Genomic DNA, 17,761 nt, shown 5'->3' on the forward strand with positions numbered 1-17,761 from the left:
CCTCTGGTTAATCACCTTCTTTTCGCGGATGACAGTCTACTCTTTTTTGAGGCAAACGATGAGGCTGCCACAAGGGTTAATGGTCTGTTGAGAGTATACTGTGATGCTTCGGGGCAGAGAATCAATGTGGAAAAATCGTCAATCTTTTTTAGCAAAGGGGTTGCGGATTCGGCAAGAGGGTCAATCATGAATATACTTGATGTGCATAATGAGTCGTTAACTGAGAAGTACTTGGGTTTGCCATCAGATGTCGGCAGAGCAAAGGAAGGATCTTTTAGATATCTGAAGGACCGAATTTGGAAATGTGTTCAGGGTTCGATGGAAAAGTGCCTGTCAGCGGGGGGTGGGGGGGGAAGGAAGTACTCATCAAGTCTGTGGCCCAGGCCATTCCAACATACTCAATGGCATGTTTCAAGCTACCACGAGGTTTATGTGAGCATATCAATAGTTTGATACGCAAGTTCTGGTGGGGGAGTAAAAACGGTGAGCGGAAAACAGCTTGGGTGTCGTGGGAAACAATGTCAAACCAAAATTTATGGGCGGCCTGGGTTTCCGTGACATTGAGCTTTTCAACCTAGCTCTTCTTGCTCGGCAAGCGTGGCGATTGATGCAGCAACCGGATGCTCTAAGCGCTCACATTCTAAAAGCTCGCTACTTTCCAAATACTGACTTGCTGAACGCCACAATTGGCAATGCACCTTCGCAGGTTTGGCGGTCACTCTTGGAGGGTCGAGACATTCTGTCTTTGGGGCTCATCAAGCGCATTGGAACCGGAGCAACTACGCATATTTGGCAGGATAATTGGGTGCCGAGAGATTTCAAGCTGAGGCCCTTCTGCGCCCGCTCCACGAACCCGCCGGTTTTGGTTTCAGAACTTGTCAACTCAGCCACAAGATCATGGAATCGGCAAGTTTTATCTGAGCATTTCATCCCTGCCGATGTAGAAGCGATCCTCAACATACCGCTCAGTACCAGGCAACAGGAGGACTTTTGGGCATGGCACTACGACAAGAGAGGGATCTTTTCGGTCCGGTCAGCTTACAGGATGATTTGCGCCATCAAAACACAACGAGAGGATTGGCTGGAGCATCGCCCTGGTCACTCTAACGTCGCGGCGGACAAAAACTCATGGTCTCAGCTATGGAAGGTAAAGGTCCCCTCAAAGATAAGAGTTTTTGTATGGCGGTTGGCGCATACTTCTATCCCTACCGGCCTGGTCAGACATGAAAGACATATGGCAGAGACCCCCGTCTGCTCTATATGCGGAGCAATGGAGGATACATGGCGCCACTCGCTTCTGAGTTGCCGCATGGCAAGATGTGTTTGGGCTCTGGAGGATGATGAGTTGGTTGAGCATATGATATCAAATCAAACCGAAGACGCGAGGCTATGGCTGTTCTGGTTGTTTGAGAACACAAACCAACGAGACTTAGCTCGAATTCTAGTGACCATGTGGGCGATCTGGTGGGCCAGGAGGAAAGCTATACACGAAGAGGAGTTTCAAAGCCCGCTATCCACTATGTCGTTCGTAAACAGATTCCTGGAGGAGCTGGAGTTAGCGAACACGATAAAACCCTCGGCTGTTGTCATACGAGGGAACCGGCAAAGAGCAAAGATGTGGCTACCACCCCAGGGCGAGTCGTCAAAGTTAAATTGTGATGGGGGTTGTCAATCTTAGGAGACAAAGGAGCAGCAGGAGTTGTGTGTCGTGACAGATTTGGCAAGTTTATTGGTGCTTCTGCAACAGTTTTTGATGGCCTCACTGACCCGGCTAGTCTCGAAGCTCTTGCGTGCAGCGAAGCACTAGCTCTAGCCCGGGATTTAAATCTCGAGGATCTCACCATTGCCACGGATTGTGCTGAAGTGTTTTCAAATATTAGATCGTCGGGGTTTCCTGCTTATGCTCCTATCTTTCGTGAGATCCATACAAGCTGTAATGCCTTTTCTTCGGTTGATTTCTGTTTAGAAAGTAGAGATAATAATTTTGAGGCCCACTTGCTTGTCAAGGGAGCTGCATCTCTCGCGGTGGGTCGCCATGTGTGGCTAGGGGTTCTTCCGGATATTGCGTGCATCCCGGACGCTGTGAACTTTGAATAAAATCCCTAGTTTGCCTTAAAAAAAATACAGATGCGGTTTCTGCGCTTCACCCCCACGCCACGGCAGTCGTCCCCCTTGCCACCGCCCGTGCCACAACCCAGCCGCCGCCGCCGCCGACACGGATCTCCCGACTGCGATGAAAGCCACCCGGGCGGCGGCCAAGCTGCACTACTTACTGTGTCCCGGTGAGCTTGCTGGGCCAGGTATCGCATTTCGCTCTCTGATCTCTGGAGGTGTTCCCTTTCCCCCTCTTAATTAACTCTGTTCAGGGTCCTTACCAATGAAGCAGAGACACCATCTTACACATAGCACGTGGTGTTGTCCAGTGATATAGCACGTGGAGTAATTTAACGACATATTACTGTACACGCAATTTAACGACATATTACTGTACACGCAATTGTGGACAATCTTCAGAGCTCAGACTTCTTTACAAAAATTTCAGTTTATTGCTCAACTGATGCAATGTGGGCTTCAGTAATTATAGCATCCACCGTAAAATTCTCACCATGGACTATTATGTATTGCAGTATGCAAAAGTAAAGCATCTTCAGGTGGACCTTCCAGCCATCAAGCTTGCAGACAGTGCACAAGTCACAGAAGAGACTTTACTAACATCATTGAGGCGATGCCTTAGCCAGCATTCTGCTCTACAAGCACATGATGGGCATTGGGCCGGGGACTTCAGTGGAATTTTGTTCATTATGCCCATCTTGGTATACATTTTGTTACATATGACACTATATTTGCCTTTATTTCCTGGAATATACTTATATTTTGTTGGTGGATATTGCTAGGAGAAAGCATAAACTCTGTTGTTGTATGGTGAATCGGATTATTTACACATGATTTTGTTTTGAGTAGTTACGTAAATTTTTACTAAACTTTTCCCCAACAGTTGGGTGTATCTGTCTACCGCCCTTTATGTAACTTCTATGCAGTGCCTCAGTGACAAATGAAATTGTATAGTAAAAGTTAATTTACGTTTGCTATGGAGGTTTGTCATTCGATTACCTCTTGTTGTGCTTAAGAACTACCTAGTTATAGTGAAACCTATACTACTCCATACACAATATACATCAGTTTTTTATTTACCAGCATAATCTAATAGTTTCAAATGTTGGACAGTTCAACTTGATGTTGGTTTGTAGATAGTCGTGGATTAGTTATCAAGGGTTGCGTAACATAGTTGGTGTCTGAACTAACATTTGGTGATTCTCGCAGATATTTGCTCTACATGTTACTGGATCACTCAATACTGTCCTATCAACAGAACATCGACATGAGATTTGTCGCTATATTTACAACCATCAGGCATGCAAAGTTTGATTCCAGCTATTTACTACCAATAGTCTTTATCCTAAATGTGCATTACTGTTTGATGGTACAAAAAACCATGACAAAATTATGTGCAATGTAATCTGTGTAGAATGAAGATGGTGGTTGGGGCACGCAAGTGCTGGGTCCGAGCACCATGTTTGGATCATGCTTAAACTATGTTACCTTAAGGCTTCTTGGCGAGGTGGAAAATGATGCCTTAACCAAGGGACGTGCTTGGGTTCTATTGCGTGGAAGTGCAACTGCAATACCACAATGGGGAAAGATATGGCTCTCGGTATGCCACGGAAATGTAAATAATTATATATGTATGCTTGCGTGTGTGAAAATAAAGGGGGTTCCTTTGGGCCTGGGTTCTTTGATCTAAAATTGGGTACTCTTTAGTATAACGCATGGATTCTCTGCCAAACCCCAATATATTAAAGTGAAGTTTAAACAGAATGCTTTTTGAAATGAAAATATGTATGCTTGCGTGTGTGAAAATAAAGGGGTTCCTTTTCCCTAACTAGCTTGAACAATCCTAAAGGGAAGTTTAAACAGAATGCTTTTTAAAATGAATTTATTTATGCATGTGCTAGATTGTTAACAATTCAGCAAACAGATTAAATTTCTTAAAACCTTTGATATTGAATGGTATTTTTCCAAGCTAATATTTTTCCTCAGATTAATATGTCTTTCCATGACTTCTTGTTGTTTCCATGTCAATTACTAGAGTAGATTTTAGCATATTATTCATCTTCACTTTAATAAAGTGGAAGCAGTCATAGTAAAATATATTCGCTTTGCAGTTTCTAGGATATGTTTAGTCTGAACTCCGAAACCTAGAATTATCAAATGTTGGTTGACAAAAGTCCAGTTGCAGTTATTTACTTGTCTAGAAATTGTTATCTCTTGACTAAGGAGGGGTTAATGCAAGCTATTCATGTTTTTTTTACTGAAGGTGGTTGGTTTATATGAATGGTCTGGAAATAATTCGATCATTCCTGAGTTATGGCTTGTCCCGCATTTTCTCCGATTCATCCAGGTACTTGTTTATGTTGTTTGGGTAAATAATATTGATCTTCGAAATATGTAATGCCCCTCCCGAAAATAATGCAGTGGACGCCATATTTGCTCGTACTATGTAACTTTTTTTATCCTTCTCCTTACTATCTAACTTTTTTATTCTTCTCATTTCTAATCCTACACTAAATGCATGTTTTTATTGATAACATGTGTGACCATATTGACATGTTCATGCGTATATGTATTGGCTATTAAACAAATTTGATTTTGATAGACTTCAAAAGTTACGTTTGCTTGTAAACTGTAAATGAGTTCTGAAAATGTTTTAATATGCTCAATCTCCATTGCATCCATTTTGTAATGACACTGATTGGTGGGATACCACTCACTAAAAAGAGAATAATAAGTTGGATTTTATTGGAATGTAGTTTATCAAGTGCTAAACTATTTTCATAGGTTTTATAATGTTGACACTCTGCATTTAGTTTTATGAAATGTACTCGATCATTCAAGACAACTTTATCTGTTTTCGCAATATTATGAATATTCTCCCTCTGTTTTTATTTATTCCACATATTAGCTTTGTCTGATGTCAAACTTTATAAACTTTTACCAAATTGTTGGAAAAAAATTAACATATACAATGCCAAATTTGTTATTGTAAATGTTCATATTGTTTTCTATAAACTTGGTTAAACTTTACAAAGTCTGGCTTCACTCAAAGCTAATATGTGGAGTAAACAAAAATGGAGGGAGTGATATAAGTTTGTATCATGCATAGGGTGATGATGGTTCTAAACTAATAAGTAACAGGAGATGCTTTTTAGCTGTGAAATTAAATTTTGGTGTTAAGTTTTATTGTTTACGTGGCTAAAAGGCAGGAAATAAAAAAGAGTTCAGTAATGAGGATCATGAAAAATGCATTTGAATCGTTGTTGGTCATTTGAGAATCGCTTGATTTGTGTGGGTTCTCCAATGACCCGCCCACTAGGGTTCAACTCCCGCATGGGGTGGAATTTATTCTGCACCGTGGAGTGACCGGCAGTCATTATTCTTTAAAACAATGCCACTGGGTGTACTGCCTGGCTGGTCGAGTTTTATTTTTATAATCATCTTATTCAGGTAAACTTTCTCTTCCACAGGACGATTCTGGTGCTTTTGCCGGTTGGTTTATATGCCAATGTCTTATCTTTACGGTAAGAAGTTTGTTGGCCCAATTACACCAACAATAGTGGCAATAAGAGAGGAGCTCTATAGTGTTTCATACAGCGAGATTGATTGGAACAAAGCACGTGATACTTGTGCTAAGGTTCGTTTAGTGAGACTGCTTTCACTAAAAGCAAAACTTATTTTAGAAGCAAATACAGTGGATAGTACGTTTTTGTTGAAAACAGATGATATTGCGAAGTGCAAACCAGTTACCAATTACATCTTTTGTTTATTAAAGTTTGCCATCTCTCATGTAGTAGTAGTAGTAACAGTATATGTAATGGCTTCTAGTTATATATGTGACATAATATGGTTCAATTATGTGTAAGTTCCAACTAGAATGACATTGGGTATCTCGTTACCTCATTGCTCGTTGCTTAGTTCAGCTTTGCAAATTATATGTATGTATACACTACATGTTTACGTTCTTTTTTAGTCAAATTTTGTTACTATTATTACCTCTAGTGTTTTCATGAAACCAAAAAAAAAACAATTACCTTCTGAGAAATATGACTATGTGTAAACATATGTTGAAGAAGCACTACACAACTGGTGAAACTGCTGATCAAACTTTGCTAAGAAAGATCACCGTTTTTTATTACTCATTAAGAATCCTTACTATTTTCCTTGGATTAAAATGTCAGTTTTTTAATTTCTTTGTCTAAATATATGCCTTTTGCTGCTTGATTATCTGTTATGATTTGTTGCATGCAGGAAGACCTTCGCTATCCACGGTCGTTGCTGCAAAATGTTATTTGGACTTGTCTTAATAAATTTGTAGAGCCAGTGTTGAATTGTTGGCCAATCAATAAGTTGAGAGATACAGCGCTGAAGAACCTCATGAAACATATACATTATGAAGATGAAAGCACTAAATACATTGGCGTATGTCCGATTAACAAGGTAACAGAAGCAGATGTTGTGGCTTTCTAAGGAAAGATGTTTGGGGCCAGACCTAATTCTTTTACTAAGGACCAAGCTTTATATTTGGGGCCAGGCCTGAATTAAATAGGACTGTTTTCATATCATGCATGCTCTGCAAGGCTTTGCCTGTCCGCATGCCATTTTCCTGCAATATATATTCTGGAAATCTTAACAATATCTATGGGAAAAACCTCATACTCAATACTGTTTGTCTCCACACGTTCTAGGTGGCACCTGTCCTGATACATGAAACACTCACTGCAATAATGTTTTGTCACCCTCATTATGCAATCATATGACACAATAACCTTGGTACATTTACTGTACTAAAAATATGCGTACAAAGGGAGAATAGAACTACAGATGTTTAGTATTATTTCATCATGTATCTGTAGAGTATGGCAATTCCGATCTGCCTCTACAACTCTGCCCCTGAAACTGAAAGTGATTACATTTGTAGCTTATCCCTTCATACATGTCAAATTCATTTGTTAACATCCCTATTAGCAATTTTACCATCCAAATAACCCCATTGCCATTTTTCTTATTTTCTTGACAGTTGCTTGCAATTAATCTCACAATCTGATTCATTTCACATTGACAACACTTGTTGATTGCTAGGCACTAGATATGATTTGTTGTTGGAGCGAGGATCCAAATTCAGATGCACTGAAGTTGCATCTTCCAAGGATCTATGACTATTTATGGCTTGCAGAAGATGGCATGAAAGCACAGGTAACACCATCTTGTGTATCTTGTCCACTACTTGTCCTTCACTCCACTTGTTTATGGTTCAGAGTTGCTGAGGACTATTATCAGTAACCTTTAAATAAATAGCTCAGTTAGTTATCTTGTTGATCCTACTCTTGCTGGTAGATTATCTGTTTCTGCATTTTGTATCACCTGAAAGTTTGTTACCAGTGAGACCTAATTATGAGAAAAGAATGTCACATACTATCAGTAGTCCTCTTGTTGGAGCATGACCTAATTATTTGCACAGAAAGATGGCGCCTCGTTCGCGACTCACCCCCACCCCCTCTCCATCATTTGAGCAACCCGTAACCTCTCGATCGCTAGTTAGGCCAAACTGCTTCCAAGGCCCATTTATCTCTCGGCCTAAGAATTGTCTTGCATGCCCCGAGTGGATCAAGATTGGACGATTTCTAGGTACCAATTGATCCAGCTCAGTATTTGAATAGATGGTCATTTAGTCCCCAAGCAATGTGCTTGTATTTTTTAGTATATATGGGATAAAATATATAAGAAAACCATGGAATTAAACTGTAGCGTTCATACTAACTGACAAACGAACTAGGATATTGCAGATTCTGTAAACATAATTAATCAATACTTTGATTGTTTTCTAACAAATGTCTAGTTGTCTACATAAGAAACAATACGTCTTGTTGGAAAGCATCATGCATGCGGGTAAACAGGTTAATTAATTATCTAAGGACAATAAAATGAAAGTACTGGATTACTATTTGTGGACGATTTATGATAGCTAATAGAAAAGGTGAACTAGAAATTCTCTAGAGCAAAAGATTACGTTGGTGGAAATTATAACAGAAAAATAAAAGCATTGATACAGAATCTTTGGAAAAACTAGTGAAACAATTAAAGGAACTAAAAATAAAGAAAGTACAGAAAAATAAATGAAAAAGAAACACGGAACCGTATTTCTAAAAGCACGTTAACGCATGGCTACAGCTCAACCAATACATATAAAAAACAAAGTGTACCATATCATTCTTCTTGGGTCTATTCCTTTGACCTTCTCTTTTATTTCTTTGACTTTCTCCTTGAATTGTTGACTCCTTAGCTGTGTTGACCCATCTTGACTTGCATTGAATTGACTTCATGCCACACAAGTTCCCATATAGGAAATACTATTGTAATTTGGATTGTCTACTTCACAAACAATGTAGCAACACATTTTTTAGTTATGTTTCATTAATCTAGCTTTATCATAATTATAATTATTTGGCATGTACTTTATTTAGTATCATGAGATGCACTTAGAAGTTAGAACGACAACATTCTTTTACCATGAGATACACCCATATTCATATGCGAGAAGATGTTTTAACTTACCCAGTAACCTTCCTAGTAGAAAGGCGGCAGAACTTTACAGTGAACTCAATATATTCCTATGTTTTGATAGAAAAACGTGACACTATTTTTGATAATGACTTGTCAAAATTTTGCTGTACTAATTTGTTTGTTGATATATCCATATAGCTATGGTGATGTTTTCCCTGTCTTTGACAAGAGAACCGCATTACATACACATGTGGAATACATGTTTTTCTTTATTTAATTTCAAGAAGCATCAAGTACTTGTTTGCAATGTGAAGACGCATGTATACTACAGACACCTTTATCCCGTACTTTCTTTACAACAGGTTTATGATGGTTGTCAAAGTTGGGAGCTTGCTTTTATTGTTCAAGCATATTGCTCGACAGACCTTGTCAATGAGTTTGGTCCAACACTTCGGAAAGCCCATGAGTTCATTAAAAGTTCACAGGTTCGATGTTCTCTATCTCATAACCATATATACTGTAAACAAAATAATATTTATTTGCATACTAAATTTTGACATGCATTTTTTTTGTACAGGAAGGTTCTTGAGAACCATCCTAACAGTGAAGCTTATTACCGCCATAGGTCAAAAGGTTCATGGACACTTTCAACAGCGGATAACGGGTGGTCTGTATCAGATTGTACTGCAGAAGCACTTAAGGTCAAGACAAGTTACTTCTAATATTCCCTTTAATCTAGAAATGTGGAAGGTTCTTTGCTGTTAAAAGACTGATATACCGAGCATAGTACTTTTTGATATGCACTTCATCATTGATTCTAATTGGAACATTGATCTAATCAACTTAATTAGGTGCGTTTTGCACGCATTATGGTTTACACACATGAAAGGAGAATAGAGCTAAAACTCATGCACATAAAACTCATTATACACATATTATCGTCATTCTGCACAAATTGTAATCTTTTATAATACATGGATAGGTCACTACCTACATACTTGATTTTTTTTCTAATACTCTTATTTAGGCATTGTTGTTGTTGTCGAAGATCTCTCCTAATCTTGTGGGGGGTCCCATAAAAGGAGAAAGGTTGCATGATGCAGTCGATTGCTTACTTTCTTTTATGGTATGACTCTAACCTATTTACTTTTGTCAATTCTGTGAGGTACTATAGACGAATGATACCTTTTTTCGAAAAGGAGGATTACCTCCGGCCTCTGCATCGAGCGATGCACACAGCCATCTTTACTGCATTATTCAACAAGGCCTTACAAAATAAATACATACCCAAAGTCACCTTCCTGGCGAAAAATGTCGCCCTACCTACAAGATTGATGATGTGCCCTAATCTCGTGTCACGCACACGAAGAAATCCGGTGGCCTCACAAGCCGCACACCGGCTAGCCGGGAGCACCAACCGGTCTAGCAAACCCTCAGCGTGTAGAATCCGTCACCGCCTTCTTCCACAGTCCATCTTCAGGAGCAATCAATGCACTTATTTTGGCAGATCCTTCTGACGTCGACGCCACCACGACGCCGGACAACACCAGCCTCCTGCGCATGCCCATCAAACGGTATCCAGCGCCAAGACCCCGATGCACCTTGCCGCCAAGGCTTGCCGTCGTCAATACTATAGATGGCACGCTGCTCCACCTAGTCACCGCACGCGAAGCATACGGAGACCTGCGCCCAGCCACGAAGCCAAACACTTGTCCCTCCAGCCGTTTTACAACCCCAAAGATGATGCTCTCATGGGGGTGACGATGCAGGAACCTCGCCATCATCCGATCTGGAAAGCCAGAATTTGCGGTTTCCCCTGGGGCACACAAGGATTGCGAATCGCCGCACAACACCTCCAACGAGGTAACGACGCATGCGGGCGCCGCCGTTGACAATTCTGGCCGAGGTTGAACCAAGCTTTCTCTGGCAAATTCGCGCCCATCCCCGGTTGGACCACCAGATCTACCTCATCCGTCATCCAGCATGCCCATGGGTGACGTCTGCTCCAGGAAACTGCACGACCGGAGGCACACCACCGCCCCGCCTGGGTGAGCCATCGACGGCGAAGGAGCCCTCACCGTTGTGCCGCCGACGTCGGACGATGCACCGCACGCACCTAAGCAGATCTCCGCCGCAACAGCATCCCGGAGCCACGGCGGAGGAAGGCCCTGTCGCCGCCATCATCCCCCACCTGGGCTTTGCCCCGTGGAGCTCCGGTGGCGGCGGCGGTTGGGGGTCGAGGAGCGGCTGCAGTTTCTCAAGAGCCGGCGTTGGCGCAGATGGATAAGACTATATTCGACGAATGATACCTAATCTAGTCCACTATGTTCATCTCTTATGTGGTGGTCTAAATAAAGCTGGTGTGTGGCTGTGACTCATGCCTAATGCTATGAAATAAATCAAAACTGTTAGATCCAACATTCAGCTACAAAAGATAGAGCGTCTATGTCTAGCAACCTTGAATTTTTTTATGTCACAAAGTAATTTTGTATCATGAACTAATGACCCACCAAGATTCAAGATCTAATCTTTGATTCTATGTACACATTGATTAAATACAAACTATTAAGGAGTATTAGTAGTATTAGTATTAGTATAGGTCTCTATACATACTTGTATTAGTCTGATTTCATTACTTGTACTCCAAGTCCCTCCAATACAGATAAGTTGCTCCTCTAACATGATATCAGAGCCTAGTTTTTTTACTGGATGCACAACTCATCCAATTCTGATAAATTCGTTATTTTGGTCTCCTTCTAAACATCGCTTTCCCAGATCGATACCTAGCCCACCTCATCTACTCCTAATCGAAACCCCAATCAACTGTCCTCATCTCATTCTCAATTTCGATCCCATCCTTTGGTCTCTGTTGATCCCCTCTTCTCAGATCGATCCACACCACATGGCAACAAAAAGCAATGAGGCTTCTTCCCAATTGGATCACTGTTTTCGTCAGCGCCCTACACCAGCACTTCCCGGCGCCCAGCACCAAGATGCATCCACCCACCATTCCTTGTTTGTCTGATACCCTGCACCAACCACTGGCTCCACATGCTCTCCCGTCCACACAACCCTGCCTCTAGATCGAAGTTGGTCTGTTTCCCTGACTTAGTGTGATCCCGCCCGCGTTCGTGTTGGATAAATTAGCAATTTTTAATTGATTTAATCCATAAATAAATCATGAACATGCCATTGATAGTATTAAACTCAATACTGATATGTTATCAGGTAGGCATGTACTACGCATATAGCAAAAACCTCTACGTAAATAACCAGTACGACCAACACATAAATAAGCAGGAGAGGGGTAAATGAATTATACCCTCCAGGGCTAGGTCAAAGCCGTGATGGCGGCAGTAGCATCTTCAGCAGTGTTCTTCTTGGCTTTGTTGGTCTGACTCATGGCGATGTCGAGGAGGACGAGGACGTAGTCGAAGTTGAACAGTAGCGAGCAGTCATGTAGGAGATGCTCCTCGAAAACCTAATCGCCCTTCTCTCGATGCAAGATCACAAAGGGTGGGGTTCCAGAGGCCCGCTCTCCCGTACAACCATGCACGCGACGGACAGGATGGATCCTCGGAAGCAGCAACACCGAGTGGAATGACGGTGGGTTTGTGCGCGAGGCGGTAGAGCAGATGTGATATGATTTGGGTGATGGCTAGGGTTGCCGACACCTCTAATATATAGGCGGTCGTGGTAGGGAGGCGTGGGGCTGGACCCATGCCTGAGTCGGCAACAACCCACGATCCCACATCTCGGATTCTTAGTGCGTTTGTCAATGACTCGTAATTCATTGCGTCCGTTAATGACTCGCAATTAACTGCCAATTAATTATCCATTCCTGGCCGGCAAAAATTAAGCGCACACATGACATAGGTCTGAGCTTGGCTCGGCTTGTTGATGAAACATGACGCGCACGTGGACAATGCATAGCGTGGCAAGGTGGGTGGGAGGAGGAGCGCGCGTATACCACTCTTCTCAAGCTCCAATAGCATGTGGAAGAGAAACTCTTATAAAGGGGTCTCAACTCTCCTCCACTTGTGAGGTGGGACTAAACTTCCCACAACCATGTCATGACACCCACATGGGCCCTGAGAGATTTTTCTGAAATTGTTTTATGGGCCTAAAGACCATCTATGTTTCAACAATCCCCCACCAGATCTTGATGGCTCATAGTGTTATCCTCTGTTGATATATCGGTATTTTCGGTGGAGACCAGTTAAAGTTGAACATCCACCTAGAGCAAAGAGCTACACTCCCCCACAACTGAATAACGGACTATGCCTTGAAATGTCAGTTTGGCGTAAAGAAGTTTCACCCATTGTCTTACCGGTACTAGGCTGCCAAAGGCTAACCCCGCAGGTGGAGCATATTAGTCACACATCTGCCCTATTCATGAGCTTACTAGAGATCACCCTATCTCATAGACTGACCAATAGTCGGGCTCATATAGGTGGGTTCTTCCAAAGATTGCTCTGTAGGATAGCATCTTGCTTATACAAGCCTCTAAACACATTAAGACAAAAGTCAACCTGCCATACAGTTTCCAAGAGTACCGCATCTCCAACGGAGCGGGTTAGTAAAGTTACTCTCCTCAGTTAACCAGTAGCTTGTTTTCCCAAGTCCTACTTCATGTGGGTCTCATACCCATCTCCCTCAATGCATTCTCTGTCACAACTCATGATAGCCCATTTGTGAAGGGATCTGCCAGATTCATAGCTGGCTGGATATAATCCAACGCTATCACTTCGGAGTTTCTTAAATGTTTGATAGATTTTAATCTCCTTATGTGCTTTGTAGATTGCATGTTGTCCTTTGAACTTTTTGCCTTGACAATTATTTTCTGATTGTCACAGTTCATAAGGATAGCCGGAAATCATTTTTCAACAACTGCAAGTCCATCAAAAGCTCTTGAAGCCATTTTGCTTCGGTACATGATTTGTCTAATGTTGCGAGTTCCGCTTTCATTGTCGACTCCGTTAAGATAATCTGCTTGCAAGACTTCCAGGAAACGGCGCCACCATTAACTGTAAACACATATCCACTTGTGGCCTTCATCTCATCAGCGTCAGAGGTCCAATTCGCATCACTATACCCTTCAAGTTGTTATGAAGTGAGCCTATATTCCATCGGGCCAACAGGCCAGCACATATACATGAAGGGAAATAAGCAAAGAAGCCCCTATACAATATGATGACTACACACACAGCACAACCCTGTTCTAACACCCCCCCTCAAACTCAAGGGGGATCTTGGACACCGAGTTTGGACAGGAAAAAGCTGTGTTGGGACCGTGTCTGAGCTTTCGTCAGAAAATCAGCAAGCTGAAGCTCCGAGGGCACATACTGAGGGGCCACAATTCTGTCTTGCACCTGAGAACGAGTGTAGGAGGCATCAACACCGATGTGCTTGGTGAGCTCATGCTTAACAGGATCACGGGCAATGCTGAGTGCCCCAGTGCTGTCGGAGAGCAGAGGGGTCGGTGTAGCAGTGGAAACACCAAAATCCTGAAGAAGCCATCGTAGCCAAGTAATTTCTGCAGTCACGGACGCCATAGCTCGCAGCTCAGCCTCAGCACTGGAGCGAGATACAGCATTCTGCTTCTTGGTCTTCCAGGCAATCAGGGAGGAGCCAAGAAAAACACAATAGGCAGAGAGAGAGCGGCGATCAGTGGGATCGCTGGCCCAGGTAGCATCACAGTAGGCCTGAAGCTGAAGAGAGCTGGAGCGAGGGAAGAATAAGCGACGAGTCACGGTACCACGAAGGTAACGAAGAACACGAAGAAGGTGACTGTAGTGAAGTTGAGTGGGAGCAGAGACAAACTGACTTAGAATGTGCACAACATAAGAAATGTCAGGACGAGTGATGCCTAGATAGACAAGGCTCCCAACAAGATGGCGGTAGCGTGTGGGATCTGCAAGGGGTTCACCCTCACCAGGACGAAGATGGAGACCAAACTCCATAGGAGTGTCAACCGTGCGCTGATCAGTGAGGCAGGCACGAGTGAGAAGATCTTGGATGTACTTCTCTTGAGAGAGATAAATACCCTCAGGGGAAGAAATGATCTCAAGTCCAAGAAAGTAGCGAAGAGAACCCAAATCAGTCATCAAGAATTGCTCATGTAGACGTTTCTTCACAAAATCAATGAATTGGTGGTCAGCCCCTGTGATAATCATGTCATCAACATAGAGTAGTAAAAGGGTGCGACCGCGAGGAGAAGTGTGAATAAACATAGCAGGATCATGAACACTAGCAGAGAACCCGATCCTTGTGATGACGGCGGAGAAACGCTCAAACCAGGTACGAGGAGCTTGTTTCAGCCCGTAAAGAGCGCGCCGAAGGCGACAGACAGTGCCATCAGAGACAGTATAGCCAGGAGGCGGCTGCATATAGACCACTTCCCGCAGCTCACCATTCAAGAAGGCATTCTTGACATCTAATTGAGAGATGGACCACTGCCGAACAGCAGCAACAGCCAAAAGAGTGCGAACAGTGGTCATGTGAGCAACAGGAGCAAAAGTCTCATCATAGTCACGACCATACTCCTGCTGGAAGCCACGCGCAACAAGACGAGCTTTGTAGCGCACGAGAGAACCATCTGAATGTGTCTTAACCTTGTAGACCCATTTGCAAGTGATGGGTCTAACGCCTGTAGGCAGGGGTACAAGGTCCCAAGTGCCTGTGCGCTCAAGAGCATGAATTTCCTCTGCCATAGCATGCTGCCATTCAGAATGAGCAGCAGCCTCACGATACGTAGACGGCTCAACAAGAGTGGTAGCAACAGCAACATAGTACGCAGGAGGCTGGAGAGTGTGGCGATCACGCAGATTATACCGAGGAGCAGGAGGGGTAGGTGGTTCTGAAGGAATGGGACCCAACAGGGAAGGAGTGGAAGTGGAAGTGGGCGCATCCGAGGGAGAAGGGTGCCGAGCACGACGGGAGTAGACAAAAGGAAGCGGAGAGAGAGGGGAAGTGGAAGGTGGCGCATCAGAGGGAGAAGGGTGTTGAGCACGACGGGAGTAGGTAAAAGGAAAAGGAGAGAGAGTGGATGGCTCAACCCGAGTAGGAGAGTCAGGAATAGAAACCTCATCCTGTGTAAGCTGAAGCTCATGAGCAGACACAGGTGAAAGGCTAGGAGTGGACCTACCAGGTGACGATAAAGGTGAAGAATCAGGTAGAGTCAAAAAAGAGAGAGGCTCGACTAACGACTCGGTTGTGGCAGTAGAAGAATGACGAGGGTAGAAGGAGCGAGACTCATCAAAAGTGACATCTTTGGAGATTCTCAGTCTTCGAGCAATAGGGTCCCAGCAACGGTAACCTTTGTGCTCCAAACTGTAGCCAAGGAAAACACATTCAACAGATTGAGCAGTCAATTTGGTGCGTTCATGAGGGTGGAGAAGAACAAAACAGGCACAACCAAACAGGCGTAGACCACTATAATCAGCTGGACTATCACCTAGATGATCAACTGGTATCCCTCCCTGAAGAGCAACAGAAGGCTGAATATTAATGAGATAAACAGCGGTAGAGACAGCCTCAGCCCAAAAGTGCGGGGGAACAACAGAAGATAAAAGAAGAGCCCGAGCAGTCTCAAGGACGTGACGATGTTTGCGTTCAGCCACCCCATTTTGAGCGTGTGCACCAGGACAGGAATACTGAGGAAGGGTACCCTGTTCAGCAAGGAAACCACGAAGCGCACGAGATAAGTACTCGCCAGCCGAATCAGCACGAAAAACTCGAACAGAGGAATCATACTGAGTGCGAACCATGGTAGCAAACGACTTGTAAATTTGAAGCACTTGACTACGAGATGACATAAAGTAGATCCAAGTGTGGCGAGAAAAATCATCAATGAAAATTATATAATATTTGTGACCCCCTTTCGAAACAAAGGGGGCAGGACCCCATACATCAGAGTGAACAAGTTCAAAAGGTCGTTGAGAAACAGAATTACTAGAGGAATATGGAAGTTGTATCTGCTTGCCAAGCTTACAACCCATACAAGTTAGTGAACTATCACCAGATACAGACCCTAGAACACCACTCCTAACCAAAGAAGACAAGCGAGAGCCACAAATGTGACCCAATCGATGATGCCACTGAGCGAAGGATGTGGTGGAGGTGGCAGCTGAAGCAAAAGGGGTGGTGATGTCCGACTGGCTAGAGGACGCAGCGGAAGGAAGGCGCAGCCAATCGAGCTCCCAAAGGCGCTGAGAGTCATGGCGCCGAGGACCGATCCCAACCAGAGTCCCCGTACGACGATCCTGAACACAACAAGAGTCAGAATCCAGAATAACACGACAACCCAAGTCAGTAAGTTGACCAGCAGATAGAAGTTGCATAGTCAGTTTAGGAACATGAGAAATGGCAGGGACATGAAAAGAAGACGTGGAAAGAGTCCCTCTTGCGGCAACAGAAAGAGAAGTGCCATCTGCAGTCTGAACTGTAAGAGGAGAAGGCACGGAATTGACAGCACAAAGATGATCTCTGTGTGGTGTCATGTGGAAGGAGGCCCCAGAATCAAGAATCCAGGGCAAAGATGTACCTGACGAAGAGTGCGGTGGTGGACCAGACGTCTGACCAGCAGAACCAGCAGAACCTGAGGATGGTGCAGAAGCAGTAAGGCGGCGCAGCAAGGTGGGCATCTCCTGGTGAACCTTCTCAAGGGAGCCCTCACGAGAATTAGAGGAGCCTCCCGAGTCCTTTTGAGGACGGCCACCACGGCGACCCTGTTTCCTCCTCTTGATGCACTCCGTGATCATGTGACCATCCTGCTTGCAGTAGTTGCAGAAAGCACTAGTGGAGGTTGCTGCCACCTGTGTAGAAGAGGGCACACCAGGCAGCGGTGGTGGAACGCGGGCAGCCAGGACTGCTGAAGAGGATGGCAATAAGCCCGTGCTCCGTAGGCGCACCTCCTCAGATCGCACCTCAGCAAGGGCCTCCAGAGTAGAGAGCCGAGGATGGCGTGCCAATAGCTGAGCACGACTCTGCTCGAACTCCGGCCGGAGGCGAGTGAGGAAGTCGTAGAGGCGACGAACCTCCAGCTTAGCTTGTTGCCGCACACAACACTGACATCTGCGACAAACATCAGCTCCCAGAGAGTCCAATTGGCGCCACACCGCCGACATCTCCTTGTAGAAATCAT

The 17,761-nt window shown here is 43.9% G+C and overlaps 1 protein-coding gene and 1 pseudogene across 1 annotated transcript; one reads left to right on the top strand and one right to left on the bottom strand.

Annotated features, from left to right (window-relative positions):
• Positions 1 to 17,761, top strand: part of LOC119327456 — a 38,447-nt pseudogene that overhangs the window by 14,855 nt on the left and 5,831 nt on the right.
• LOC119327457 lies at positions 16,186 to 17,749 on the bottom strand. Its single transcript, XM_037600567.1, has 2 exons — positions 17,162 to 17,749; positions 16,186 to 16,880 (listed from the first exon to the last, which is right to left on the bottom strand). Exons 1-2 carry the CDS (start codon positions 17,742 to 17,744, stop codon positions 16,834 to 16,836), a joined length of 630 nt encoding a protein of 209 aa, XP_037456464.1. The 5' UTR covers positions 17,745 to 17,749; the 3' UTR covers positions 16,186 to 16,833.

Source organism: Triticum dicoccoides, chromosome 7A, assembly GCF_002162155.2.
Source record: "Triticum dicoccoides isolate Atlit2015 ecotype Zavitan chromosome 7A, WEW_v2.0, whole genome shotgun sequence".
Lineage (NCBI taxonomy): Eukaryota > Viridiplantae > Streptophyta > Magnoliopsida > Poales > Poaceae > Triticum > Triticum dicoccoides.